This window comes from Hippocampus zosterae, chromosome 7, assembly GCF_025434085.1.
Source record: "Hippocampus zosterae strain Florida chromosome 7, ASM2543408v3, whole genome shotgun sequence".
NCBI lineage: Eukaryota > Metazoa > Chordata > Actinopteri > Syngnathiformes > Syngnathidae > Hippocampus > Hippocampus zosterae.
Window position 1 is genome coordinate 23933360 of NC_067457.1, and position 25876 is coordinate 23959235.

General features: G+C 43.1%; 4 protein-coding genes across 4 annotated transcripts in view; 2 read left to right on the forward strand and 2 right to left on the reverse strand.

Annotated features, from left to right (window-relative positions):
- Positions 1 to 2532, forward strand: part of lratd2a (LRAT domain containing 2a) — a 151687-nt gene extending 149155 nt beyond the window's left edge. Inside the window, exon 3 of the transcript XR_007963157.1 lies at positions 2480 to 2532. The gene's annotated coding sequence lies outside the window, so the exon portion shown is untranslated. The remainder of the gene's footprint in view (positions 1 to 2479) is intronic.
- On the reverse strand, positions 351 to 7222 carry tmem64 (transmembrane protein 64). The gene is made up of 3 exons (XM_052070661.1): positions 5954 to 7222; positions 1893 to 2048; positions 351 to 1132 (listed from the first exon to the last, which is right to left on the reverse strand). The coding sequence occupies exons 1-3, from the start codon at positions 6620 to 6622 to the stop codon at positions 935 to 937; spliced, it is 1023 nt and encodes a 340-aa protein (XP_051926621.1). The 5' UTR covers positions 6623 to 7222; the 3' UTR covers positions 351 to 934.
- A 1253-nt stretch (positions 7223 to 8475) lies between these two features.
- Positions 8476 to 19326, forward strand: necab1 (N-terminal EF-hand calcium binding protein 1). Its single transcript, XM_052070640.1, has 13 exons — positions 8476 to 8675; positions 9767 to 9791; positions 10352 to 10460; positions 11139 to 11164; positions 11422 to 11519; positions 13686 to 13822; positions 15572 to 15693; positions 16153 to 16229; positions 16777 to 16824; positions 16975 to 17087; positions 18150 to 18227; positions 18351 to 18442; positions 19000 to 19326. The coding sequence occupies exons 1-13, from the start codon at positions 8589 to 8591 to the stop codon at positions 19026 to 19028; spliced, it is 1041 nt and encodes a 346-aa protein (XP_051926600.1). The 5' UTR covers positions 8476 to 8588; the 3' UTR covers positions 19029 to 19326.
- A 437-nt stretch (positions 19327 to 19763) lies between these two features.
- On the reverse strand, positions 19764 to 25699 carry pip4p2 (phosphatidylinositol-4,5-bisphosphate 4-phosphatase 2). Its single transcript, XM_052070662.1, has 7 exons — positions 25444 to 25699; positions 23747 to 23895; positions 23569 to 23675; positions 22224 to 22347; positions 21927 to 21979; positions 21640 to 21730; positions 19764 to 21062 (listed from the first exon to the last, which is right to left on the reverse strand). Exons 1-7 carry the CDS (start codon positions 25547 to 25549, stop codon positions 20919 to 20921), a joined length of 774 nt encoding a protein of 257 aa, XP_051926622.1. The 5' UTR covers positions 25550 to 25699; the 3' UTR covers positions 19764 to 20918.
- Between the last annotated feature and the right edge of the window lie 177 nt (positions 25700 to 25876).

The following is a 25876-nucleotide window of genomic DNA, read 5'->3' on the forward strand; positions in this document are numbered from 1 at the left end:
CTCGACTAAAACGACAAACTATTAACTCCTGTAAAGTTTCTGGTAAAACTACAACTTTGCTCTCACAATATTATGAGGCTTCTCGTTTAAATGTACAACTTTATTCATAATATTACAACGTTCTTTCCCATAAAATGCTGAGTTGCTTTTTTCTACAAAGATCTCATTCTCGTAATCACAACTACATTCTTTGACTTTATTCTCATAATTTTTTTTTTCGTCCAGGCCCAAACTTGATATCATCAGCAAGTGGAGATCTTGCAGTTCCTTCTACTGTAAATGCGTGCAGAGCCTGCACGACAGGTTGTCGCTTCACATTTAGAAAATATGTAAACAAATGATGGCACATTAAAAAAACCAAAACTTTTTTTTCCCTTTAGCCGAGTTACCGACATTCCCACCAACATTCTGGAATGAACTGCACTCTTTAAAAAAGGAAAGGAATCTCATCTTAGACGTTAAAATGAACCGTTTTTTTTAAATGTTCAAAAAAAATTTACTGGAAAGGTTTCTTTTTGCACATTTCCAACATTCCTGAGTTTTCTGTCTCAACCAAGAGTCGCCGTCCCAAAAGTAAGACACTTAACTCAAAAGCACTCAACTACAAAGTCACAAAATATGAACAATGCCCTTATTATTATTATTATTATTATGATTATGTAAAATACTGCTCTCGTGATTACGTTTTGTTTTCAGTTGACGACACAAAGCGAGCCTGACGACGTAGGAAAGAAGGTGCATAGGTGGCCATTTGTTTTGACACTTAAAAACAAATCAAGTTGACATTCAAAGTGTTATTTCGTTGACATCTCTTGAGGTCCCTTCTTCGTTAATCCCCCCCCCCCTTAGAACAAGAAAAAACCTACCGCGCATTTCTTCCTCCGGGTGCGAAGTCCAACGGTATTTGTCCGTGCCAGCGGCGAGCCAAGGAAGGTCACACCACGTTGACGATAGCCGCCGCCGCCGCCAAACGTTTGCCGCAGTACGTGAATCCGACGTGGTTGGAGGACGACGACGACAAACCGTTTGTGTGCGACGATCGGAACTCCATCTGGCAGGCGGCAATGGCGGCGTTGAGCTCTACCTGAGCGCGGTGCACCACGTAGAACATCAGGCCGATGCTGATCACGATCTGAAAAGATGGAAGTACGATAAATTAAGATTTCGACACCAATTTGGTGAGCTGCACTTGTCCAGGAACATTGATGCTAATTACAATTAGCCCCTGTATAACATTTCACGTTATACCTTAGCATTAAGCTGGCAGGCTTTCATGTCGAGATTGGTTGGTTTAACATTTTCAGGTTTTTTTTATGCATGCACAGTAAACGTCAATTGGGAGGGTGACAAATTTCATCCCTTATTTCGAGAACTGTACAAACAAATCAAGTAACGAGGACCCACTGCAGGTGTGGCATCATTACAATTCTTTTCATTTCCTGAAAGTGACGATATATAACGAATACTTTGAACTCATTCACTCCCAAAGACGTTTTCAAACGTCTTTTCAGACTTGGTTCAGAATTGGGTGGTACTGAATGAGTTAAATGTCTGTTATCAATTTAAGTGTACAACTTGAGTGTGAATGCGTTTAAATGGTGTCAGGGGAGTAAAACGAATTGTAAAATTTAACGCGATCACTAGATTGTGGATTTTATTTATTAATTCTTTGTTTCGCCGGATACGGCAATTGGAGAACAGTTTTTGAAGGTCTTGAACCCAAACAAACTCGGGTTCACTTCCTATGCTAAAATTTGGAAAAAAATAAAAACGTTTGCATTTTCAGGAGCATTTGGACACATGTTCCCGACGGGAAAGTTGACTGAATACATAATTCAAGACTAAATGCCACAAAATGTTACTATTTTGTGTTATTTGAGGTCAACACCGACCTGCAGACCGAAGACGAAGTAGCCGCTCACGCTCTGCTCGGCGATGACATCCTCCATGGTGCGCAGCGTGCTGCCCAAGTAGGAGTTGAGGAGCTGGGTGGGAAGCAGACCCACTGAGGACGCCACCAGGTAGTTTGGCAAGGACACGTCAGTGATCTGGAAAGCACACAAATGACGACATTCCCAAACAATCAGGTTTTGATTAAAAGCTGGGCAGGGTCACATCTCCTGGACAACAAGCGAACAGGGTTCAAATTTGGTTTGACCGTAGGTATGCATAGAAAGCAAGACTGTTGAGCTATCCTGGGGTTAGCATGTCGTCTTGACAGCATCTCTTTGAATGTATTATGAACAGTTCCAAAAAATAAAGGGAACGCTGAAACAGCACAATGCAACTCCAAGTGTTCCTTTTATTATTATGTACCGTATTTTCCGCACTAAAAGGCGCGATGAAAAAAAAATTGTAATTTTTTTCATATATTGCACGCACTGGACTATAAGGCGCAATCTACAATGCATCCACTAGATGGAGCTACAGGTATGTCTTTGTCCATCTCTGTGACTTCTCTTCTTCCCAGACTCGAGAGGCGTTCATGACTGCCTCCAAAAAACGTAAATTAACGATTACTTCAGTGAAACTACGAAAATTGAAAATAGAGTAATGCATTAAAACAGAAAATCACGAAATAAATTTTATAGCCCCCCCGACAGAATTTATTTGAGCATTTCCTTGAGCGTAGCTGCAACAAAACGATCAGATGTCAGTAAATTGGAGAAGACTGGACTGTCTCAGAAGTGTTTATTTATTCCTTTCTCGTGAACTGTATTCACAAACGAGGAAATCACAAAATAAATTCTGTAGTGGGGCTATAGAATTGATTTTGTGATTTCCTCGAATGATTTTCTGTTTCTGTTTTGATGCATTATTTTCAATTTTCGTAGTTTTATTGAAGGAATCGTTCATTTACATTTTTCCGAGGCGGTCATGAACGCCTCGCGAGTCGAACCCCAAAAGAGAAGGCCCGGAGATGGAAGACTTACCTGTATTTGTTGAGACTATGAAAACCATGAATAAAGTGTGTGTTTTAAAAAAAAACAACACCACGGCTCTCCTTTTTTTGGAGCTGCAACAAAAACGTATTGAACAAAGCGGCGACACGTTTCACTGAACCAACGGCAAGTTATAACATTGCAAGCATGTCTTCAGCAAGGAGCCATTTTGGGGGTCGACGCATTACTGTAATGACCATACACAAGGCACACCGGATTTTAAGGCGCAGGGTGAGCTTTTAAGAAAATGGAAGGCTTTTCGGTGCGCTTATAGTGGGGAAAATAGGGTATTTTTTTTCGCAGTATATTTGCCAAGCAAGTTTTTCAGCAGGTGGGTGTGGGAAAGGATCTCGCACAGCCTTACAACACTAATGATTAAGACCGGGACGGGCAGCTGACGCTCACGTGGCTCACGACCACACTCATTCACTGCCATTGACGTCTATAGACGTCAAAGATGCTATTTTAAATGGGATACCAGTGAATTAAGAAAAGAGACCATTTTTTAAAAAATGGCTTCCGCACAGTTCATAGTTGATGTGTTTCTTGTAACAAAAAGGGGCAGTGTTACGTTTTGAAGTTACACTGATGTGCATGGGCGGAGCGTGAGGGTAAAGACTCAAAAGCATCCACGGTTAATAAAATGGCGGGCTATCAAAAATGTAGCATCGGCTCTCTGGCGACATTTCGGGTAAAGTCCAGCTCGTATCAGAGTTGAACTCCAGCCGAGAGCGAGGAGACTTGATGAAGTGATGACACGTGTTTGTGTGTGCGTGTGTGTGCACGAGTGTGTGTGACCTTGGGACTCCACTGCGGCTGACAGCGGCAAGCAGGCGCCACGCGATTGCTCCGAGATGCCCCGATGTGCCAAAGCGTATTTATTCTCCCATTGTCATGCACGGCGATGCGTGCAAACTATTCCTCCCACTTCTTTTGTTTTCAACCTCCTCCAGTACAAATGTCTCATTTTCAAAAGTTTCGAAAGCAAAAGTTGACGCGTGAGAAACGGACCGCTAATGCTCTGTTTGATCAATAAGCTCAAAGGATGAGCGGCGCCGAGTTCAGTGTTGTTTTTTTTGTGGCTTCAGGTGGAATGCGCCGGGGCCAACCTTTGAGCCTGGAGCAACAACTCACCAGCTGTGACAAAAGTACGGCGACGAACAGAAGCTACCTAACCCGTTGAGGCGGAATGAAAAACCATCTGCCCGATCCAACTAAGACTTGAAATATTACAGTTATGTCACATCAAGCACTCCCAGAGAACGACTAAGCCGAGCGGACAAACAAGTCTTTCTTGTTTTTCTACGTGATTGAGCCCAGTACAATAGTTGACAGCGCGTGATTACTGGACGAGTGAGTTGTTAGCGCGATTCGCCGTCGCTGCCCCCGGGGCTCCGACTGTCGACTCCTTGGAGCTGCGAGCTCCTAATGGCTTTCACGCTCACTGCTCTGTCCTCTTCGGAATGTTTCTGAGGGTTCATTTATTTCATGCCAGATATTTTCCTGAAGCGACAAAAGGGTGTAGGAAAGGGGGGGGGGGGGGTGAACACTCGTGATCTCTAATGCCAATCAATGACTGAGTCGCTCCTCGGTGACTTTGATTTTTAAAAATACTGTAAAATGGCGGTTGTGCGAGAGCAGACGATGGTTGTTGTACGGCGCTATCTGGAGGCAGAGGACCAACTTCAGTGAGAGGTTGCTATCACTTCTTCCGACCGTTTTATCGAAGAAACTGCTCATCAAATCCTCAAAATCATTCTCCTCGTCCGAAATTCGACGAACACGCAGGGGAAAGAACCACTCCCCCCCCCCACCCCACCCCCAACAACGTCTTGTGACTTTTGAATCGCACCCCGGGGAGGGAAACGCCAACATCACATTTCCTCAACTCTGAACATCTTGTGCACAAATCAACGTGGTTCATATTTATCACATCACTGACCCATCCACAGTTACGGACGTTTATATTTCGTTGGCTCGTTTACTGCCATCGGCGATTATCTCGAAATTAAACTCGAAAACAGCGGGCTAAAACCTGTCCGTCTATCTTGTGGCTTGTGAGGGCTACTATCAGAACTTGAGGCATTGCTTATTTACAGGAGTCAGCCTTGTAAAAAAAAAAAAAAAAAAAGGGCAAATGAAAGACAAGCACACAGTGCATGTGCGCTGCTGTACATCGTGCTGAAATCGGAGAAAGCGATGACTGCAGCAGTCTTGCCCTGGAGGATTCTGCCTACATTATGATTCTTCAGTCCCCCAACAAATATTTTCTGTATTTTTCAGTTACTGATACACCAAAGGAACATCAAAGCATTGGCTTTTGGAGTTTGATTGGAAGGCATCATTAATCACGTTATGGATGAAGGTCAGGAGCGGGAAAGTGATACGGCGATGAGAGATGGCAATGGTGACAATCAAGTCGTCAGGTTTCAAGAGTTCAGTTGTAAATTGGGATTCTCAGAAGATTCTCATGAAGAAACACTCATTGCTTTTTTTTTTTTTTGGTCCTTTGCCTGACTCAAAATAGACCGATTAACTCATGACCTGCCAAATACATATTTAAATGTCTTTTCACATACCACACGTTCAACCCCAGATACTCATTTTTTTCAAATTTTCCAAGACTTGGGGTAAAAAATATATAAAAATGAGGTATAGAATTGGCCGGTACTGAATGAGTTTTTAATTTGATAAGCAATTATTATTGCACTTCTGAAATTGTCCATCCCAAAAAAATATATATATATACTGAATATATATATCGTATATGTTTATAAATTGTTACAATTTTTACAACAATAAATTATTTATTGCTGCTTTTCGTAATCTTCGTAAACTACTTGTTATTCCTCTACTTTGCCTTGAAATGTCTTAAAATCTTTTCTTTTTCAATTTCTTCAATCCTTTTCCTTTGTAGGTCGTCTTTTGCATTTAAATGTTGTTTCGTAACTACATGAAGCATATTGAACCACACATGCACCATAGAAATCAAGCTGGGTTGGGCTACTCACAGAGAAAACTGCATTTTGGAGTCCAAAGGGGATGGGGGTGAGTCTCGCTAAGGCCACGACTTTGAGTCCGCTGCCCCCCTCCACCACGCGGATGACGGCGCTCAGCTGCTCGCTGCTGCCCACCTTGTGCAGCACCCAGTCCGTCAGCAGCCGCTTGCACGCCAGGTGCGCCACAAAGGTGCCGATCAGAACGCCCACCATGACCAGCCCCATGCCCAGCACGAAGCCGTACAGGTAGCCGGCCGCCACGTTGAGCACGATGTAGCCCCAGCCGCATGGGAAGGACACGCCGATGAAGCCCACCACAAAGAGCAGCGCCCCCGTCAGGCTGTCCAGGCCCTCCACCCATAGCAGGAGGTCCTTCAGGTGCTGGCGCACCAGCGCCACAGAGGAGAAACACAGCCCGGTAAGGATGCACACCAGGAGGGCGCTTTTCAGGCAGAAGGGGGTGACCAAACATGGGTGCCGGGACTCTCCGCCGAGCCCGCCCGACACTTCAGGGTCAGCGTCGGAGTCCCCGCCGCACGCCAGCATGTCCATCTTGTCGCACTCGTCACCACCACCGCTCCTGTGCAGCCATCGGTTGAGCTGCACATGTGCCCTGCCGGCAGCATGTTTGGCAAGTTTTGAGAGCAGCTGCGCACCAGGGGGGGACCCCGACAGCGACATTGTTGGCTCTCCAAACGGAAGCAGGCGGCAGCCAGCCGGGACTCCACCTGTCACCGTTCACCAGCTGGCTTCTTTTTCATTCATACTAGATGCAAACTGGAATTCACGGACATCATTCGTGGCCAAAAACAAACATGAATTGTCCTGATCTTTACTTAAAAAAAACTATTTCAGGTGCTGGGGGGCGTGATCGAGACGTCATCACGCCTGCGGGGACCATGACCCGTACACGTTCGAGGCATCATGGCACGATCATTGGACGGCAGAAAATAACGACGGAATGAGGGGGGAACATGGAGACACGTGTTTGTTAACACTCACCCTGTCCAGCTTAATCGCGTTAAATCACGGCACGGCTAGCTAATACCTGGCTCGCCGCGGGGCTAAAGTTCCCCCGCCGCCGTAGACATTTCGTCAAAATGCCCTCCAATACTACACAACACGCTCTTTATCCTATGGGATTTTTTTCCTGTCGTCAACACGAGAACGTCATTCGGCGCCGTTGCTGCTCCATGTACTTATTCTTGTTGTTCCAAGTGCTGCTGTTTGTGTCCCAGATGCCAAGCAAGTAGCAACTGCCTAGCACGTGACCGCAAAGCCGCCTCTTCTCTGGCCAGACGGACCAATCACAGCGCTCGCGTGTGATATCGCGAGACTTGGCCACGAGTACCGTTTGTTTTCTTTGAGTTCTCGTTCCCCGTCAGCCGTGCTGACTCTAACATAAGCAAAAGAAACGCACGAATATTATACGGCGCTCATTTTGTCACAGACTACACACTTGATATGAATATAAATGTTTATTGATTCAAACAAACTGACCCGTAGTCAGTACCCTAAGTAAATATAATTGTATTACATAATGCTTTATTTACTCTTATGTTATCTAGGAACTGCACCGCAGCGTTGTCATTCAGTCTGCTAACACTGATTAATTATTATTTACGCTGATTTGTACTCTGACCCAGTCTGTACTCTGTATGTGAACGTAAATCAAACAAAAAGCCAAAAATAAGTCAAAATATTGAGATTTAAATTATGTCGTACGAGTATAAATGTAGGTTTTAGGGTCGTAGCTAGTTTTTACGGGAGGTTGCATTTGTTTTGCCGTGAGCTTAATAATGATTTGGGTGACAGAAAATGGAACGATGATGAAGATGTGTGTACCACCGCAAACATCCATCAGGTGACGCTATTTCATGGTTTATCACCTGCTCCCGTTGCGCAATCACTTATGATTAATTTGGGGACGTATTAATGTGGCCACTTGTGGTTTGTATTCAGTTAAAGGTTTTTTTCGAAAGGATATTTCGATGGTGGTAATATGGAACACTGTAGGCCACTATAGAAAAAATGTTTATATTAATCTACGGCATTTATAGAGAAAAAAATTTAAAAGCTTGAACTGAATTACACAATAATATATATTATGGGCACGCTAGGAACTCATCTATGAATACTATGCAGCAAGAGAGAAAAAAATAGCATATTTTCATCAAGAGACGTCAAATCGTATATATTTATGCGTGTGCATGTGTTAAGTTAGTCAACATTATATGGATTTTAGACATTTTACTCACGCTTCTGCATCAAGTTAACCTGAGATAACTGGATTTTAGCTTGAATTACTATCAAAATCAAACAAGTTCCGCCTGTACGGTTGTCAATGGGACGTCTTCAAAGGAGTCCATACAGATAAAAAAATCTTACATATTTTATACAGGATGATCTTGTTAAATTAGGCACAATTGCTTCGAAATAATTCAATTTTCGGGGCTAAAACGACGTTCCTTTTTTATTTTTTAATCCAAGACGGAAGTGTTCTGAGAGTATGTCCGGCAACTTGATGGCTCTCAGAGCGTCTGCTTGTGACCAGCGACAGAAAACGAGAAGGAGAGCACAGTTTCATTCAGTCATTCATATTCTGCGCACTTTACAAGACGGAGTGAAGAAAATAATTTTTTTGACGATGAATTGCTCAGAGGAATTCCCACTTGAGTGCGAGAAGCCTGGTGTCCAGACTGAACTGAAAAAGGGAATGTCCATTTTCATTGATGTAAGTAGAAGAATATTATGCAAAAAATGTATATATCGTTTTTTTCTGTCTTTGCTGCCTTGTAAGCAACCATATAACAAAGCAATAATAAGACAAAATGATGAATGTTAGTTTTAATTCGGTTATGGTTAGGTTATTTTGTATCATTTGATTGCCTGCTATTGAAACAAATAATACATACATTTGGTATGTGCACCTTAGGATATTCGCATTACTCCGTAAACCTATGTGCGTGTGCTTGTGTGTGTGTGCGTGCGTGTGCGTGTGTGTATGTGAGATTGGGACTCAAATTCCCATGTCGGAGTTTGTCAAATTACAAGGCCAATTCACATTCAAAGTAAAATAGCCGACTTTCTGATCATTTTCGGATATGGGTACTTTGGTGTTTCTTGTCATGATAGACGTGCGTTCATCCCGATTGGTGAAACTGGCGGCAGGGGATGATTTATAATTTTTTTTCCTTGAGGCGTCTTAAAATAAATAGATGATGTGAACCACTACACGACTAACAGCCCACCTACTGTGCGTTTTTGTAAATAGGCTAGACAGTTAGAAACTGACTGTTAATTGTCAGTTATGGGTATCGGTCATTGAGTGGAAATTGAGTGGGTATTGATCCCAAGCCAACTGCATGTAAGTCATCTGTGTGAACCACTACACGACCAGTACCCCACTAAACTCATTGTGTGTGTTTTATAAACTCCGAAGACAAATTGGAGACTAATCCCGAGTCAAGTCACAGGAGTTGAATTAGTCTGATGCCAGCTTCATGGATCGCAGGCTATGTGAACCACTATACAACAAATGTATGGCTAACCATTGTTGCGAGGAGTAATATAGTAACACGTTTGTGAGGGTGCATGTTGTACCGATGAGAAAGTGGGTGATGATTCTTTCCCGATGGAAGGAACAAGCCAGCGAGGGGCTGATACGTTCAAAGACAACGCGGTCAGCCCACTTTCATGTCCAATGTGGGACTTCCACATCAATAATTGAACAACTCACCACTTTGGCCGTGTCATCGATCACACGCACGCATACACACACAAAGTTTGATGATTTGTCTGTCACCTGTCTTTCCTGTCTTCCAGATTTTGCGGCGAGCAGACAAAAACGGTAAGTATGTCTTCCGACATGTCTTGTTCTAGTGGCAAGAGCAGTTAGACTCGGCAATACAGTATTCAGATGGTGATTCCCCCGCTGATGGCTGGTTTCCATGGAGACAGCAAAGTGACCAGACCCATCACCATTGGAGCTTTTCATCAAGAAAAACTGCCAAATAGTTTGCAGCCGCACAATTGAAGAACTGTCAGCCTTTGGAATGGTGTCCCTTTAAAAAAAAGAGACCGCTTAAATCATTGAAAAAATACAACAAACAGGCTAAAGAAAGCCTGTTTAGCCTAATGCTAACAAAAAAATGCAAAGTGCCATTGACACGCTCATGATTAGCATCTGTCTGGTGGTTTTGGAACCCTTTTAGCGATGGATATTTGAACACAAAGGGTGGAACAACATGCAGACAGAAGTAACAGTACTCACAGGCAAATATTCTTTATCCCCTGCGTAGACCGAGTAATATTACTGCATCTTACTGAGGGATTGTGACTGTCTCCATGTATATGTCTGTGTAATATTACACTGGAGTATGTTGTTACGATATGGGTGTCTGACCCCAGATGACGGCAAACTGTCCTTCGACGAGTTCAAGTCCTACTTCTCGGATGGCGTCCTGACGTCAGAGGAACTGAAGGAGCTTTTCCACGCCATCGACAGCCACCACACAGAGTGAGTCGCCGTCATGCCATCTTCTGCCAATCACAACACACCTTTGAGCGGCATGTCGGGCTCCATCAGAAAGCTTGAACTCAATCTTTCAATCACAATTAAGCTGGGGCACATGAAATATTCAGTGGCGTCACTACGCAAATTAATCTCTCTGGAAGTTATTATTACCTCCGCCGAAAAAAGGGAGACTTGTGGGTTCTTTGCTTGTTTGCATGTGACTTCCTGTCTGCAATGTTTGATTTTCAACAATGGAAGCAATGTATTCTTTCACAAATTGTCAGATCAGGTTATTTGGGCTCCTGAAGGGTTATCTGGACTTTTTTTGTGACGCAAGCTGTTGAAAGTGTTATGAAATTACGTTAGCTTAAGGCTAGCATATAATGGGAAATGCCATTGATAGGCTAATTAAATTAACCTCAATATAGTAGTAGTTCTAAACCTTTTAAAAACACTGATTTCATGTTGTGTTTTTTTTTTCGTTATACATACATTGTTTCACCTTTCCAACATATTTATGTATTGATTGGATTTCATTATTGGTTATGACAATCGAACCTTGCGGAAGATTGTGGCCAGCCAGCCGCGAATAGCAAATTTTAAAATGTGGCTTTTCTAGGAATTGTACATGTGCTGCTATGATTCATTTTAATGATGTCACTGTGTGTGTTTGCACTCCAGCAACGTGGACACAGATGAACTCTGTGGTAAGTGAACTTGCCTTTATTCTTGTTGTATTTATTTATTTATTTTGATCAAGTCCAAACGCGACTTGACAACGTGGGGCATGGCTGAAAGGACGCGCTAGTCGCTCCGCGTGTGGGTGAGGTCCCCACAGGCTACGCTACTGATGCTATTTCCAACCAGCACCTGCAGCCACTGTGTCACTTTTGTGAATGTCAACAGCCTCCCCCTTTTTTTCCCTTTTTTTGGGTGGTGGGGGTGTGCGGGTGGTTCTTTAAAGAATACTTCTCGCAGCACCTCGGGGAATACAAGAATGTTCTGGCTGCCCTGGAGGACCTCAACATGTCCATACTGAAGGCCATGGACAAGACCAAGAAGGTGAGAGACCTTCAAATACAAGAAATACGGCGGCCACAAATGCTATGAACCGTATTTTTTTTTTCATGAAGTCGGGAACCATTTTTGGTTACCAAAGTAGGAATATTTTTTTTGTAACTGAAGTGGGAACCACATTTTTTTAACCTTAAGAGGCAACCATTCATGATAATCAAAGTAGGAACCATGCTGGGTAAACTGGGGCGAGAACCATTTTTGGTGGACTATGTCGGAAATAAATTTGGTAACTGAAGTGGGAGCCATTTTGGGTAACTAAAAGTGGCAAACTATTTCATTTTAGCAAGTATATGGTTACCTTACCATATTTGTTGACTGAAGTGGAAACCATATATGGTACCGTATTGGCCTGAAGACGGTGTTTTTTGCATTGAACTAAGACTGAAAAAGTGGGGGCCGTCTTGTATTCGGGCCAATACGGTAATTGATGTGGGGAATCAATTACCGGTAAGTTCGTCCAACCAGGAACCATTTTTTTGGAACCGAAATGAGATACAATATTTTGAATTTGGTTCCAATATGCAATTGTTACACAGCGATGTGAGGTCATGTTTACTGTATGTTTGCATGTGTGAACATAATTATATATGGAAATGCATCCTGCCGCATTAGTGCATTGATGAACAAGTATGTGGGTGCTGGAACGAGATCTGAAGAGCCAATATGTTTCACACACACACGTGTAAACACGCCAATGCTATTTATACGCAAGCACAGTAACACTTGGCCACGATGTGTCAAGCTGCTCTTAAAAAAAAAAAGTCACCGCACCATACAGGACTAATTAATACAGTGATACCTCTACTCACGAACATCTCTTCATACCAAAATTTACATACCAAAAATACCAAAAGTTACGAAACACCTCAACAGGAAAATATTGCTTCTTGTTACGAAAGAAATTTCAAAATACGAAAGGTAAAAATACAGTATGGCCTGCTACTCGCAGCTCTGAGTTTCCTGAAGGCAACACACTTATAGCTGCTCTGCCATTGGCTATTCCCGAGCATCATCATCGCATCCCATTGGCTAAGAGGGACCTCTACCGTATGTGTCGATAGATAGATCTGTGTGTAATAGTGGATGCAGCGTCCTCGTCAATCTCCCCTCGGGCCATGAGAAAATAGTTTGACGTAAATGTGAATCCCCCAGAAAAAGTGTTTACAAGTCCAGCGATCGCTCTCTATTGTGATGGTTGCCTTGGAAATTTTCGAAGGATTGTTAAAAGCCGACAAAAGCAAACTTCCTTGTAACAGTTCTTCACAAAACTCCAGGCAAAAAAACACTTCTGAGAGAGAACATGAACTAAAGAGGGCAAAAAAAAAAACGATGAGGACACAGCTAAAATTTAAATGACCAGAATTTGTATTCTTTATTCTTAGTTTTTTTGCGTTATGCTCAACTCTCAATTATTGCACAATAATCTAATTGTAACATGTACTGTTATGTGACATATTTTGATGCAGTTTTATGCCTTAGAAAAAAACTTATGTCTGAATTTGTTGAGGACTTGGAACGGATTTGGGCATTTACATGTAAACCGCGTCTCTACTTACAACATTTTCTAGTTCCGAAATTTCTTCCAGAACCAATTAATTTTGTAAGTAGGGCTACCACTGTATTGTATTGGGAACTGTATTGGTTCCCAAATATAGCTCCAACATAGGGTTACCAAATATTTGCGTTACCAACTATGCCTCCCACTGAAGCTACCAAATACGGTTCCCGTTTAGTTTACCAAATGTTGTCCCACTCGAGTAAAAAAAAAAAAACAACAACAAATGCGGCCCTCACTTTTGTTACCAGATGAAGGTCCTATTTAGCAAACCAAATATGGGTCACACTTAAGTTAGTAATAATTTTAAAATGATTACCTTAATTCGCCAAATATTGCTTCCTGCTTCTGTTTACCACAAATGCTTGCCAAATTGTCTGCAGGTAGATGCAAAGGAGCGTATTCAAACAACAAGTGTGCTCCAGTGGTTTCATTCTGTTATTTGCACCCGATTGAAACTTAATGAATTCTGATCCTGCGGGCTCAACTTTAATTAGACCTTCAGTGACTGGGAGTTGGCGTGGCAAGCAGCACGTCCTCCCTCTTGCTAATTATTGTTTTGCTTTTTTTTTGTGTCTCCAATTTGTGATTGACAGGATTATCAAGAGTCCACCCACCTGGAGCAGTTCGTGACCCGCTTCCTGTTGAAGGAGACGACCAATCAGCTCCACTCGCTCCAGAGCTCGCTGGAATGCGCCATGGAGACCACCGCCGAGCAGACGCGCCAAGAAAAGTGAGAGGACACAGCGGGCTGCGACTCTTTGTTTTTTCGACATGGGACCTCCTGCTGGCGGGAATTGTATGAGTTCCTTTGAACCGGAGAGAAGTAAAAGATGAAGGTCAGCGTGCGGCGGTGCGACCCGCATCGATAAAACTGTTGCCATGGCGGCGGCATTCCAGTACGTCTCTTCAAGGGGATTATTGAAAACCCCAATCTCGATTTCGACGCAACAAAACTACAGCAAATATTCTAAACGTTTGCGGTGACCAAATATGGTTTCCGACTAAGTGTTTTATGCTTCTCGAATTTTGTTGAATTCCGTTGTGCTAAGGCACTTCAGGTCGAATCATGGTTAAGAATGATGTCACCAATGTAGGTTCCATTTTAGCAACCAAATTCGGTTCCCGCTTAAGCTGTTAAATACTGTTTCCATTTTAGGTTAGACTAGGGGTCGGCAACCCAAAATGTTGAAAGAGCCATATAGGACAAAAAACAAATTTTTCTGGAGCCGTAAAAAAATAAAAGCCTTCTATAAAACATACAATGAAGGAAACCCATGCTGTATGTATGTAGGAGAATGTACGGTCTCAAATTTTTTTGTTATTAATTCCTTTGTTGTGTGTTCACAAACGCCCCCATAAAATTTATTTTGTAATTTCCTTGCTTGATTTTTTTTTTGTTTTGGTGCATTATTTTCGCTTTTCTTAGTGTCAGGGAAGTGATCATGAATTTCCGTTTTTCGGAGGCTGTCTTCGAACGCCCCTCGAGTCGAACGAGAAGAGAGAAGGCACGAAGCAGACGTGTCTGTTTGTCAAGACTTTTAAAAGCATAAATAAAGTGGACGTTTTTAAAAAAAAAAACACCACAGCTCTCCTTTTTCGGAGCTGCAACATGTATCGATATCTAGATGTCGCTAAAGAGCCGCATGCGGCTCTGGAGCCGCCTGTTGCCGACCCCCGGGTTAGACAATTATGAATATAGTTACTACTTAAATATGGTTCTTGCTGAAGGTATCAAATATGGTTCCCGCATAGGTTATACAAAATCCAGTTCATACTTCAGTTAACAAATAATCTAAAATACTTTCCCACGCCAGAGATCCAAAATGTTTCCTATTTTTCAGTTGAGTGAAAATGGTTCTCTATTTCTGTGCACTTTGCCGAGTTTTGCTTCCATGCCTGATAAATGGCCGGAGGCAGCATCTTTTATGTATGCTAGGTTGACATGCCTTCACAAGCGTCTTCTTCCTTTTCTCACCGTCACTCATGCCATCTCCTATCAGCTTCGCTCTCATGTCAGTGTGAGGTTCTCTGGCTCCCAGAGCTGTGTCGCTTCTTCCTGCGGCATTTCATCTATCTCTCCTTGGAACTGGTGAACCTCCCCCCCACCCTGGCGAATCCGAATGCGCCGGCTGTTTACTTGTGAAGGGACCCAAGTGGCTCGAAATTGCTTTCCGTAGTCAGTTGGAGACGTGTGAAAATACGATGTCCATACCCTCTTGTTGCTTGTAACTTTTTTATTCAAGTCTGAGGGATTCCAAGTGTCACTTGTAGCAATTAAAGCTTGTCGCCCGGAATAAGACGGCGTGGGCGGACAAACGGGGCCATTAGCACCTCCGCCCACACTCAAGCGGCACCGAGCCTCGCTTGTCGCCCGCTAATGAATTCATCACAGGGCCGTTTTGACTGTGATTTTGTTAAGGAATAAGAAGCGCACATGAAGGAGAATTTTTAATCACTAAAACGCACTTTGTCCCTACAGACACGGTCCTACTAAACCGGAGATTTTGTCCATCCAGTGGTCGGGCCGTCGTTCCAACCGGAGACTCCAGAGGAACAACAGCCTGTCCCCCAGTAACCCCATCATGAGTATTGTTAACTCAGGTACCAGACCTGAACGCCATCTCGAAGAAGTACTTGTAGACAGCCGCCCCCCCCCCCTTCCCCCTCTTTACAGGGTATGACCAAATTGAGGACAGTTGCTCATAGGCGGCTAGCCAATCTAGAAAAGATACAAGCTAGCAGCTACACACTCTAGACCGAATGCTAGTAGGTGACAAATAGTTCTAGAAGAGGTGCAAGACAGCAGAAGCTGAGTAGGATGTGGTCCAGAAGAAGCTGGACCCTTTCTAGAAGAGACGCGAGCAAGCAGCTACGAGCACTGGACCCCATCTAGAACAGATGCTACCAGATGGCTCCCAGATACAGAGGAGATGCTAACAGGCGGCTACCAAACTTGGACCCCATCCGAAAAGGGAAACTAGCAGTGAAAAACATTTGGTGGTTCTGAAGCAGAATCCTTTCATCCTGTCTCATTTTCGTGTGTTTTTTTTTTTCTACAAGGCGTGTATGAGGAGGAGAGCCACTGGACAGTTCAAGTGAACAGGCTCCAGAAGCTCATCGACCGCCTGGAACAAAAGGTCCTTCTACCGTCTTACAATTGTTTGTTTTTTTTTTTATTTTAGTTTTTTTTATTCCCACATCTGTGTCTGTACCTCATCTGTGTCTGTACGCCCCCCCCCCTCCGCCCCAATTATGGCACGCGTGTATGTAGAACAATGGGTACAAATGACACATGCCCACGTAGATGATGCATATGAGCATGCAAATAGATGCAAAATGTCCGCGGTGGAAAAAGGCTGAGCAGGAAATATAGAAGCGTGAATATTAAACATGTGCTCCAAAAACAACATCAATGAAAAAAAAAAAACGGACAAAAATCTAATCGAAAGGAGAAAATTTAAGGACAAATTTAAGAAATGCAAATAAAATGATCTTAATATGTTATGATTTTTTTCTTGGTGATATTTATATCTGTTGACATTAACACATCAGATATCTTTAGAATTGACATTGTCTTTTCCCTCAGTGGCTTATTGTCTGGTCAGTGTGCTTATGGTATGTAATAGCCGTGTTAAGCGCATTAGCCTCAGCGCATGCTATCACACGTCTGTTCCATGTCCGCAGGAGATCCGCCTGGAACCTGTCGAAGATGACGTCCCGGAAAGCAAACTGGTGCGTCCGTGCCAACATTTTCACCCTTGTGTCATCTACTCAAGTGGTGGTGATGATGATGATGATGATGATGATGATGTGTGATTGTCATGGCAACGGGACTTTCTTGAACACGTTATCTTGGCGTCGCGTGTGTGCGCGTGTGTACAGCACATCCTGATTGTGCAGAGGCAGCTGACCGTGCTGGAGGATGAGCTGGAGGAGTTTCGCGTGGCACTCAGACACTACATGGACTCTGCCGGCGCACAGACCGGATGTCTACAGTCAGTGCACACACACACACACACACACACAACCATTTTCAATGGGACTAAGGACACGTGAATGGAAAGGCTGATGGGTGAATGGATGGAGTGACTGATTGAACTAAAAGGGAGTGAATGGATTTATGGCTGGATAGGTGATATGCAAGCGGGGATATACCGGCGGCAAATTTTGTCCATGGATTTTGAGGCGTTGCAGATGGAGCTTATTTTGCGGCAGACGTAGACCGCGAACTTTTCTGAGCGGTGGTGGGGTGGGTTGGACGTACGCGGGATGGATTGATGGATGAATGAAGAGCTCCATGAAGAGCTGACATTCTGAAGCTCAATTCATTTATCGACATATGAATGATATGGGGCGGCCCGGTAGTCCGGTGGTTAGCACGTCGGCTTCACAGTGCAGAGGTACCGGGTTCGATTCCAGCTCCGGCCTCCCTGTGTGGAGTTTGCATGTTCTCCCCGGGTTCTGCGTGGGTTTTCTCCGGGTGCTCCGGTTTCCTCCCACATTCCAAAAATATGCATGGCAGGCTGATTGAACACTCTAAATTGTCCCTAGGAGTGAGTGTGAGCGTGGATGGTTGTTCGTCTATGTGTGCCCTGCGATTGGCTGGCAACCAATTCAGGGTGTCCCCCGCCTACTGCCCGGAGACAGCTGGGATAGGCTCCAGCACCCCCCGCGAGCCTAATGAGGATCAAGCGGTATGGAAGATGAATGAATGATATGCACACAACGCGTGGCAGCGCTTATGATGAGTGAGGCGCAACAACCATTAGGATGTTTACACGCCCCCCCCCCCCCCCCCATATCCCTTCATCCCTCTCCGTGTGCTGTCACTTCGAGTTTGGACAAGAAGCGGCAGCCTCAAGCGTCTTGTGACATTCAACACATGAGACGCTGCAAGTGCAACGTGTCCAAGCTTGAGAAAGCCCTGACGTCAAAAGCTGTTTACGAATTCGGATTTTGGGGATGTGACGTAACATGCGCGACGGTGAAGATGATTCACGATGATAACGTTGAATAATGATGCTGAAGACAACGCACGCGCTTTGTTGTTTGCGCAGCGTGGCGCTGCAGCGGCTGCCTAACGAGTCACGCTTCATCCTCTATGAATTCTGGGAGCACATCAATGTGTGGAAGAAGTAGGTGCCCTCGCTTTGCACTCCTCCGGTGAAACATTTGATTTGGCGACTTGTGGTGAAGCTCACGCGAGTCCAATCATAACAATATGCATTCCTTGGTTGTATTTTGTATGTGTTGTGTAGTCACCTGCAGAGCAACTCCAGCAAGACTTTCCAGAGGGCCAACGTGGACTTCCTGGAAACCCCCGAGACCGTCACCACCATGCTGCTCCCGGGTACCGCCTCCCACTGTATCATCACGACACTTTATTTCATACAGCCGTCATGTCAAATGTTGTACTCAAGTGGGTGCATACTCACTTGGCATGTCATCATGTAATTTTTGCATCAGATTTTTTAAAATCTTATATTTTATAGTGCCAATGTGCCATATTGAAAGATCTTGAATGTCAACTATATAAAAATTACAATCATCCATCAATATTTATATTTTTAAATATACCAAATGATTTTTTTTCCATTCTTAATGCTGTCACATTCTTTTCCCCCACCCCCATTTTTAAGACCGATTTGCGTGTTTCACAAGCTATTTAAATGATTGAATGAATTTTTTATTTTTTAAACAGCATTTCATTAATTTAGACGTTTTTATTAAAATCGAACTGATATGTATTCAATTGCTTAATATTCGAAATTTCATTCAATGACATTTTAATTTACGGAGTAGCTCCAATTTTGATACTTCATTTAACACTGTGTGTCTTTGTTTCATAACGTAATGTATTTTTATGATTGCATTGATATTTTCTAATCACATTTCTGTTTGTTTCAGCTTCATGGTGGGTCCTCAACAACAACTGAGAGCAGCTTGTCACTCACTTGGTGCGCACACGCATATATGACGTCAGAACAGTAAATATAAAGACTTTTGTGTTTTTTCTTTGTACATAGTATAAAATACACAGATATACACACACACTGGCACGTTTCCACTGTGCGTATGTGTTTTGACGATGCTCTTTAAAAAAATCGCAAAAAACAAACAGAAAATTAATTACTTCCTGGCTTTCTGGCCAGCCAGTCATCACCGTGTTTGGCGTTACGCTCGAGTTTCAGATTGTTGCATCGGCACACGATTAATCAGTAAAATGTTCAAAAAGTAGCAGCAGCACGATTATCATAAAGGATGTTTATTATTCCAACACACGACTGTCATTTGTGCGTATTTAATGTCGCTAAAGTTTAAAACGCGTGAAATAAAATATATGTTGTGTAAAATCGTGTTTTCGTTTACCTTCCAACTTCAGAATTCTTCAAATGAATGGATGTCTCCCTCCGGTGACGAGTATTGGTACTGCAAGTCATTTTCACCATCTCAATGAAATGTATTTCACCTTTAAATTAATTGAGAGAAGAAAAACAATGTTTTTGCAGATCGTGAAAAACTATTACTTGAAAAAAATTTGAAAATATACATTGGACCCCGCCCCCCAAAAAAGTTCATACAAATTTAAACCTAGGAAAACAATATATGAAAATTGAAATGAACGATATTATTGAACTCACCATTAGGCTGTAACAAGATGACACCAGAAGTCAGTTTTGGTACTTTTATTGATAAATAATCACTTTGAAAAAGAACCACGCTTTGCCTTCCACAATAATGTACAAAGAGTCATCCTTTCATGTTGTTTCGCTCACCATGTCACATTCCAAAAGAATACGCGCCTTATTGGGCTGGATGTGCCATGGGATGCTTTACGCTATTTTAACATTACTTCTGGATTATTTTAGGGTTACATTCTTTGAAAAAAGGTTCACATACAAGAGACGGACGGCTTCTTGTGACGGACGTAACAAACCGGTTGACATGCAGTGGGAGGTAAAACCAAAACAATAAATAAACAAAAAATAAACTATGATTGCTGTATTACCTTAAAAGCAAACAAATGACAATAAAATAAAACTTGTTGGCAAGACGCTCTAGTTATACTGCGGGGCAAACGCTGGCACATTTGGGAGTGTCAAAAGCAGACGCAGACACGCTATACCGTCTGTATACAGCTTTGTGGTTACATTAGCATTAGCAGGAGTGTCCCAACATATCCTCTCCAACACAAAAATGGCCAACGACATGAGTTTCCCTGAATGGATGATCAACGGACCCCTGAAGCCAGACGGCTGTCATCTTACGTTGCCAATGTTACTTTTCCGCTAAAAACACAGTTAGCAGTGCGTGTTTATACTAGGCTCCCTGTATGGAGCAATAAGAACCTCTCTAAGAAAACGGATGAATTTACCTGTTGAATTATTTTTCCACAAACATAAAATGAATGAGAATACCGTGTTAAGAATAATGCTGGCACAAACAACGTATTCTCGCCCGCCCAAAATGTAGGTTCAGTAGTTTCCACTGAATTCAAAATGTCTGACTAGCAATGCGTTTTACAGCCTACAGTCCCGTCATGATGAACATCAGTGCCGGTTATGTTGCATTTTGAATATTTCGGACACCCCCACGTTACAGTAAATGGCCACGCACCTTCCTTTAGCTGGACGCTAACTAGCAGCAGAACGACACAAAATTCACATAAAAAAAAAAAACGTAGTGCAACGAGCAAAATGTTATTTCTTCGTAGCTCGTCTCTGCTTGGTCATTCATGGGGTAAAAAAACAATTTTTAAAGGCTTGCTGTATCAATGAGTGGAAACAAAAAGGCGAAAAGGTCAGACAACCAAGGGGCGGGGCCTCCTAGGCGAAGCTATTCTCCGGGTAGCTGATCTTAATGGCACCCCAGTAGCATGCTCGCACCAGACATATGACGCCCACCAGGTAGGCCAGCGCCCACGACACGTACGTGGCGTTGTAGCGATGGGCAAAGTCCCGAGTGCCCACCTGTTGGAACCAAACACAAGATAAATATTAGAACAAACAGAACACAAAAAAATTCACGTGAAAAGAAAGAACAACACAAAATCAAAACGGACATTACAAAAAATAGACAATAATAGAGAAAAAAAACAAACATTCAGAACAAATACAGAACTACAAAAAAAGACCAAAAATATACAAATAATGGGAAATATTCCCAACATATAAGGAAAAATGTAAAAACATTTTGGATGACAATAATACTGAAATTAGAAAAAAAATAGATATAAACTACAGTTACAAAAATACTGAAAAACAATATCACCCATTTAATTTAGACCTAATTTGCATACTATGAAGAAATCAAGCAGTATCACACAGATATGAAAAAAAAGGTTATAAAAATTTGACCAAAAAAATAGCATAAGGAACCCAAATCCCAACACACTATAGCACTTCATCAGCCCACCCTGAACTCCACTTTTTGTGCTGTCTCATCAATTTTTTTCCCCCATAATTTCTTCCATTTCAAGCCACCCACACCACATGTTACCGTAATTTGTAAGTGTACCGAAAATGACATGAACATGGTGGCACTTACTGTTAACCCCACGCCAATGAAGATGCAGATCATCCCCACGGTGATGTAAGCGCAACAGCGCCGCCTCGGAAGCGCGCTGCCCACTGACGAGCTGCAAAAAAAAAAAAAAATGGAAAAAGGTAACCGCAAGGCCAAGGTTGTCGGCGCTAGCTGGTCTCATGATGGGCCTTCGGGGTACGCTTGACTTTCTTCTCAGCTCTCACATGCCTCTCATGTGACGGCGCTCAAGTCGTAGGGGAAAGGGGAAGGTGGGCTCCAGCATGAGAAAGGTGTGTTGGTGTACTTACATCTTTTTGCAGTGGGGGCACTTGGCTAATGTGTTGAAGCGCACTTCCATCCACTGGAAAAAAAAAAATACACACACACGCTGCAAATTAAAGGCAACACAACACAATCAACCAATGAGGAATGTTTTTTTTTTTCAATGCAATCATAAAAATACATGACGTTATGTTTTGGCTTCAATCCAGCAGCGTATATTTGTTAGGCTTAGTTCAGTTGAATGAAATGTTTGATATTTTCGGTTACATTCCCGTTGATTTCAGTACAGTTGTGTGGGAAAGTTAGCGCTGCCGCGGAGGTACCAGAAAGGTGTTGCCGCAGTGGCCGCAGACTACCCGCATGCCCTCGGGCTGCACGGGGAGGGCCGGCTGGGCGGTCTGCTCCTCGGGGATCACCATCACCGGGCTCAGGTTGATGATGCGTCTGCTGTTGGACAACAACAAGTATGATGGATTCAATTTGGCTGATAGCCGTTCGGTGAAACGTCTTTGCCCAATTATTAGGGAAGGGTGGCATATTTTTCAATTGAATTTCAGAACATTTATCCTGAATTGAAAATGTGAAATCATTTTTAAAAAATCAAATTTTAAATCATTAACATAGTCACATAAATGTCATTGATGGTACTCGGGTAGCCTGTAGTGCCGGAAACAAATTCCTTGTGTGTTCTACATACTTAGCCAATAAAGACGATTCTGATTAACTCATTCACTCCCAAAGACGTTTTTAAACGTCTTTTCAGACTTGGTCCAGAATTGGCTGGTACTGAATGAGTTATATATATATATTTTTTTTTTAAAAAGTCAATGATAAAAAATAGACATTACAATAAAAAAAAATTACATTTCTATTTTTCTTATAACACAGGGCCAATCAGTTAAATGAATGCATAGGTTTACTTTCAAATGTGTTTCCAATGTTAATGCGTCAATAAATTACTCTGCAGTTATACAGCACTTAAAAAGATTAAGGGTTGAAAAAAAGAAGAAGAAGAACCCACTAAATATTTATTGACCAATTTAATTCAAGGGCGGCCCGGTAGTCCAGTGGTTAGCACGTCGGCTTCACAGTGCAGAGGTACCGGGTTCGATTCCAGCTCCGGCCTCCCTGTGTGGAGTTTGCATGTTCTCCCCGGGCCTGCGTGGGTTTTCTCCGGGTGCTCCGGTTTCCTCCCACATTCCAAAAACATGCATGGCAGGCTGATTGGACGCTCTAAATTGTCCCTAGGTGTGAGTGTGAGTGCGAATGGTTGTTCGTCTCTCTGTGCCCTGCGATTGGCTGGCAACCGATTCAGGGTGTCCCCCGCCTACTGCCCGGAGACAGCTGGGATAGGCTCCAGCACCCCCCGCGACCCTAGTGAGGATCAAGCGGTTCGGAAAATGAATGAATGAATGATGAATTTAATTCAAATGACAGTATTTGTATTTGGGTCTTGAGTATGCTGTCAGTAGTTTGTAGAATCAAGCAAAAATGTTCAGTTGAAATGACATCCACTTTTAAATTTAAAAAAAAAATCAAACTATCTAATTATTTCGGAGAGGTCTCCTTTTTTCCCAGACATGTATATTGATGAAATCCAAAACGCATCACTGACTTGATTAATCAGCCCACATCACCGACAAAAGGCTGATGTTGGTGTTTGCGTACCAGTTGGGTCGCGGGCATCCTATCCTCCTTGAGGTGTCTTTGCAGATAAGGAGGCAGTTGCAGGGGCACCTCACATACTTTTTCCCCGTGGGCGGATTCTTGATGGGCTGCGAGCGCAACAAAAGAGACATGACTGACGGCGATGGCTCTGGGCGAACGCGTAACGGCGTCGACGTACGGTGGCCTCGTTGCACACCGTGCACTTGACCACGTGCTGGTGCAGTTTGCCGTCCAGATGGATGAGCGACTGGCACACGCGGCAGTTGATGACGGGAATGCCGCCCGCGTCCGGACTGGCGATTGCCGTGTACGGCGGAGGCAGTTCCGCTTTCGGGGAAGGGGAATATAAATCGGTTATTTACATCACCAACAAATTCAAATTGTATTTGTTACATGAACATATTTAAATCAGATAGTGAAAATGTATCATCTGAAATAAAACTGTGTATTAAATAGCAATACAAAAATGTTGGAAGTGAGAAGAAAAGTGTGCCTTGATTCCTTCCCACCTCATGAAACCCGTGATGGCTCGTCATGTGATCGCCAGCCCCGGTGGGACCAGGACAACGAGCCACTTTTTACACACCACACCAGTTATAAATGAGATACAGTTAAAGAAGTAGCATTACTTTTGTGCTTTGAACTGACTGTAGCAGAGGGACAGTAGCACTTGTGTGTGTTTAAAAAAATAAAAAATAAAACTTTTTTTTTAAAGCTCAGTCCCCTGCACCCTCCCAGTTTTGTTAACCATGTGAAGTGTGGTGGGTTGAGTTGTAAAAATTGTCAAGTCACGGTACGGTACCATTAATACTTCTTAGGCTGGTTCAGGACAACTCATTCTGCGAGAAAAATCAAAAATCCGGTTTCCCTCAGAGGGCCATTATGACCATATACAGTCATACTTCGGTTTTCGACCATAATCCGTTCCAGAAGTCTGTTCGAAAACTGAAACCATGCTCTTTAAAAAAAAAAATCTTTATTGAACACATCTGCTCACGATGGAACGCTACATGAGGAAGTGTTAGGAAGGCGAGAGGAGTCAAGTGGCGCACTGAAGTGCACTCAATTTGGTCGAGAACCGATTTTCGGTTGTAATCCAAGTTATAAAAAACTCAAAATTTTTGGTCAAAAACAGATTTGATCGAGGACAGAGACGTTCGAAAACTGAGGTTTGACTCTAAATGCTTCTTTGTATATGATATATATATATATATATATATATATATATATATATATATATATATATATATTAGATATAGACAAGAAATTGATGAATAACTTGTTTTCAAATCAGAAGTCAATGGTGTAGTTGTTGCTGCAACATTTTAGGATTTAAATCAAATGACAATTTGAAATTTTGCGCCATCGCAAAAAAAAAAATCATTGAAGTTGATGGACATGATTTGTTTTGGTGGGACACATGAAATGATGCATTTGGGCCTGAGTTTGACACCTGGATTGTAGCTGATCAATCATCCAGGTCATTTTCAAATGCAAAGGTTGAATCAAGGTAGCTGGATTATTTTCGTCTCTGCCCAACCCTCCCTCGTTTTGCCCAAATATTCAGCCATAACTATGCTATTAGGCTAATTATTTAATGATCCACGATAGTGACACCGCGAAAAGGGAACTGCGATATGTTGAGTGATGAAAGCCATTTTAATAGAATTAATCAACGTCATGCGTCTGCTCCGTTTTCATGACGACAACCAACGGACATCATGTTGTCAGGCCTCGCCTGAGTGGTGATGTAGCATTTATTGCGGCAGGCCTCTGGTTCTTAACCCAGTGCTCCACTTCTCACAGACCCCCACCCATGGGCGCCTTTGCTCGTTGAAAACTGGCCTCTCAATTCCACCCGTCCACGCAGTTTACCTCGGGGGCTGGAGTCGTGCAGGTAAGGCGGCGCGTTGGGGGTGACGTTCTCCGAGTTGGGAGTGGACAAAAGCGGCGAGCGCTCGTCCGTGCCGTCGGAGGCCATCGTGGGTGCAAGGCCGGAGGTGGCGAGCCCGTTCCCGGCAGCGGCTTGCTCGTTGGTTCGTCGGTTTTGTCCGGAGGTCCGGCCGACAACAGCCAGCAGCGGCGGAGTCGGAGTGACGTCACGGCACGACCTGCCTGTCCAACAAGGGGGAGGGGCGGAAGTGATGCGCATGCGCAAACACACAAACAAACGATGGGTGCAGTTACAACACGCTACCTATGGTTGTCACTGGAACACAACTAATTCACATTATTTTAACAGTACTCTATTAGAACGTGTTTTTTCCATTTATTTAGATTTCTTTCTCCTTCATTTTCTACAAATATT